Raw genomic sequence first — 4,191 nt, 5'->3', positions numbered from 1 at the left:
TCCCCATGGCGACGCGTGCAGGGGTGGTGGGTGGGCGATCCGACGGTTGGCGGCGGCGATGTGGCTGCGGGTGTGGATCGTGGGGGTGTGGGGGCACGCGGGTGAGGGTGCGTCCACGTGAGGGAACGTTCCAGTGTGGGGGCACGTGGATGAGGGAGCGTCCATGTGAGGGAGGTCCCAGTATGGGAGCATGAAGGTGAGGGAGGTCCCAGTATGGGAGCATGAAGGTGAGGGAGGTCCCAGTGTGGGGCCATGCAGATGAGGGAGCGTCCCCGTGTGGGGCCATGCAGGTGAGGGAGCATCCCCATGAGGGGGCACGCGGGTGAGGATCGCCCCCATGAGGGAGCATCCTGGTGTGGGGCAACGCCGGTGAGGAAGCGTTCCAGTGTGGGGGCATGCAGGTGAGGGAGTGTTCTTGTGAGGGAGCGTCCCAGTGTGGGGGCACGCGGGTGAGGGAGTGTCCCCATGAGGGAGCGTCCCCATGCGGGGATGTGCAGGTGAGGGAGTGTCCTCATGAGGGAGTGTTCCCATGTGGGGCCACGCCAGTGAGGGAGCATCCCCATGAGGGGGCATGCGGGTGAGGAGCATCCCCATGAAGGGTCACACAGGTGAGGGATCACCCCTGTGAGGGAGCATCCCAGTGTGGGGCCATGCTGGTGAAGGAGCATCCCCATGAGGGGGCATGTGGGTGAGGGAACATCCTTGTGAGGGAGCATCGCAGTGTGGGGGCATGTGGGTGAGGAAGCATCCTTATGAGGGAGCATCCCAGTGTGGGGGTATGCGGGTGAGGGAGTGTCCCCATGAGGGAGCATCCTGGTGTGGGGCCACGCCGGTGAGGGTGCATCCCAGTGAGGGAGTTTCCTGATGTGACCGGTGTTCCGGTGTGCGCTATGTCCTGGGGTGCTGTGATCTGAGAAATGCGTAGTGTCCAAATGTGGAAGGGGAAGGTCTCTGTGAGGAGGGCTATTGTCTCAGTGGGGTGAGAGTTCAAGCTGAGGAGGGAATGGCCCAGTGAAGGGGAGGAGTACCTTGGTGAGGCGAAGGCACAACGATGAGAGGATGCCCCTGAGAAGTGGGGTGTCCTTGGGAGAGGTTGTGGACAGAGGGGTGGCGGGGTGGGGGGGTGTGCTGGGGCTTACTTGCCACTGAGGAAGGGAATCTGAGGAGTGGTGGGAGATTGATGGCATTGCTCTATTGCCGCACATTCTGGATGCTTTCAGTGGTCCGACAGGGATCAAATCAGAATCAGGTTTTTTGACTGAACATGCCACAAAATTTCTGCAGTATTTCTGCTCAGTTGCTATACATTACAATTTCGTAAATACAAGATTTAAAAAAATAAATAATTGGTGTAAAAAAAAAGAAAAACTGAGGTAGTATCCATAGGTCTATTTAGAAATCTGATGGCGGAAGGAAGAAGCAGTGAGAAGAGGGCATGGCCTGGGTGGTAGGGGTCCTTGAGGATAGAAGCTGCTTGTGGATGTGCTTGATGGAGTGAAGACTATTTATCTGTATATATGAATATTTCTCCTGCATATGTATTGCTTGCCCATGATGGCACTGGCTGAGTTCGCAACCTTCTGTAGCCTATTTTTCTGTGCATTGGCATCTCTGTACCAGTTAGAATGCTCTCCATGGCAAAAATCTTTGGTGACATACTAAATCTCTTCAAACTCCTAATGAAATATAAAAGTTGGCAAGCCTTCTTCACGATTGCATCGACATGACAGCCCCAGGTTCACACATAGGAATTTGAAGTTTCTTACCTTCTCCACTGCTGACCCCTCAGTGAGGACTTGGCTCGTGTTCTCCTGGTTCCCCTTCCTGAATTCACAATTAGTTCCTTAGTTGTGCTAACATTGAGATCTATCTCACTCCTGTTCGCTTCCTCATTGCTGTCTGCGATCCTGTTGATGACTGTGGTGTCATCGGCAAATTTGTAGATGGCATTTAAATTGTGCCAAGCCACACAGTGTTGGGTGTAGAGTGAGTAGAGCATTGGGCTAAGCAAACCCTGGCAAATTTTGACAGATGTGTGGTGGAAAGTGTGCTGACCAGTTGCATCACGGTCTGGTATGGGGACACCAACACCCCTGAGGGTAAAGCCCTGAAACGGGTAGTGGACACAGCTCAGGACATCACAGGCAAAACCCTCCCAACTATTGAGTACATCTGCAGGGAATGCTGCTGTCAGAGAACAGCAGTGATCATCAGGGGTCTACACCCCCGAGCACACGCTCTGTTCTTGCTGCTGCCATCAGGACCGAGGTATCGGTGCTACAAGACTCACACCATCAGGTTCAGGAACAGCTGCTCCCCCTCCACCATCAGACTCCTCAACAACAAACTCAATCAGGGACTCATTTAAAGTCTCTTTGGCACTTTATTGATTTTTTTTCTCTCCTTTTTGCAGTCAGTGTGTTTATGTTTATTTGTTTTCATGTGTACATATCTACTTGAGTACAGATTTTTGCACTACTAATAAGTGATAATTCTGCCTCACCTGCAGGAAAAGATGTATGTACTCTGACAATAAATCTGAACTTTGAACTTTTTACTGACGATCTCACCCCCCCACAATCAGTTTTAATTAAGGATTTTGACTTCCAATGTTAACCATTCCGTTTCCCTCCACCATGGCTGGTCAGCTATCTTAATTCCTTCAGCAAATTGTTCCTATAGGAAACAATCCATCAGGTTATGATTTTGTTTTGCAGTTTATTCACAGTTGAATCCTGCTACCAAGAGCGAGGAATATGTTACTGTTGGCCGTTATTCCACTGTTTTATTGGAAGGGTCAAAGGAAGGTGTGTTTCCAAATGGAACGATGGTCAAGTGGACTCTTGTATTGCGACACCAGCATTCCTTGATGGTACTTCACATTTTTGGGTCATCTGAAATTCGTTACAGCGAATATTACTTTCATCGAACAAGTTACAACCCAAAGAATGGCTCTCTTACATTGAACAATGTCGACCTGGATGACCGTGGGATTTATGAAAACATCATAACTTATGGTAAAACCGGGAAGAAGTCTTACTACAGAAAAATTCTGGAAGTTGTAGGTAAGAGCACCTGTCCCATATGTTCAATTTGCCCTGACGTTTGTTTTAACTATGTTCATGCTTATAGCCTGCCTATCAATCATGTCCCATTCCCTTGCTGACAGGCCACCTGCAAACTGGAGGAATAATGCCTTGTCTATTTCTGGGCACCTTCCAACAGGATGGCATTAACATCGACTTCTCCAGTTTCTGTTAAACCACCCCTCCCCCATCTTTTCCCCCTGTCATCTTTCCTCTAGTTCTCTCTCTCTCTCTCTCTCTCTCTCTCTCTCTCCCCTCCCCTCTCTCTCTCTTCCCTTTTTCCTCTGTCTCCTTTCACAGAGCCAAAACCAATTCTCACCTTTCCTCATCATATCCAGTTGATACCTTTTGGCTGTTGGTCTGGACTCCTCTCCCACCCATTCTTCACTCTTTATTTCCCTCTACCACCATATATCCTCAATTACCTGCACATCTGCCTTGATCCTGTCTGCCCCCATATGCAACAAGGACAGGATTCCTCTTGTCTTCACCTACCACCCCACCATTCTCTGCATCCAACATATCCTCCTCTGCCATTTCTGCCATCTACTGTGTGATCCCACCACTACACATCTTTTCCTCTCTGCCTACCGCAGGAACCACTGCCTCCGTGACTCCCTTACCATTCTTCCCTCCCCACCAATCGTCCCTTGGGACCTACCCCTGTGACTGCAGGAGATGCTCCACTCATGCCCACACCTCCTCCCACACCACCATTCAGTCCTTCCAAGTGAAGCAGCATTTCACGTGAATCTGCAGGTGTCATCTACTGCATCGTGTTCTCCCGTTGTAGTCCCCTCGACATCAAAGAGACTAGATGCAGATTGGGAGATCACTTTTTTGAGCACCTCAGCTCTGACCACCGCAATAGTATGGATCTCCCAAAGGCCACCTATTTCAATTCCCCATCCCATTCCCTTGCTGACATGTCTATCCTTGGTCTCATCCACTGCCAGGCTGAGACCACGTGCAAATTGGACTGCATATTCTGACTGGGCGCCCTACAACCAGAAGGTGCTAATATAGATTTCTCTGGATTTTGTTAAACCACCCCCCCCCCCCCCCACCTCCCTTCCCACTTCTTCCCCTGTCACCTTCCCCAGCT

General features: G+C 50.5%; 1 protein-coding gene across 11 annotated transcripts in view; it reads left to right on the top strand.

The window, feature by feature from the left end:
* Positions 1–43: 43 nt before the first annotated feature.
* Positions 44–4,191, top strand: part of LOC138754655 (uncharacterized) — a 30,878-nt gene continuing 26,730 nt past the window's right edge. For 7 of the 11 annotated variants that reach the window (XR_011351862.1, XM_069919248.1, XM_069919255.1 and 4 more), the window contains exons 1-2: positions 44–107; positions 2,718–3,065. Coding sequence is in view for 10 of the 11 variants with exons in the window: in XM_069919248.1 (XP_069775349.1) it covers positions 59–107; positions 2,718–3,065 (397 nt within the window). In the remaining variant the exon portion in view is untranslated. The other 4 variants (XM_069919254.1, XM_069919246.1, XM_069919253.1 and 1 more) reach the window with 4 other exon arrangements.

This window comes from Narcine bancroftii, chromosome 2 (genome assembly GCF_036971445.1).
Source record: "Narcine bancroftii isolate sNarBan1 chromosome 2, sNarBan1.hap1, whole genome shotgun sequence".
NCBI lineage: Eukaryota > Metazoa > Chordata > Chondrichthyes > Torpediniformes > Narcinidae > Narcine > Narcine bancroftii.
Note: the sequence above shows the minus strand (reverse complement) of the source record. Positions and strands in the feature narration are given on the sequence as shown.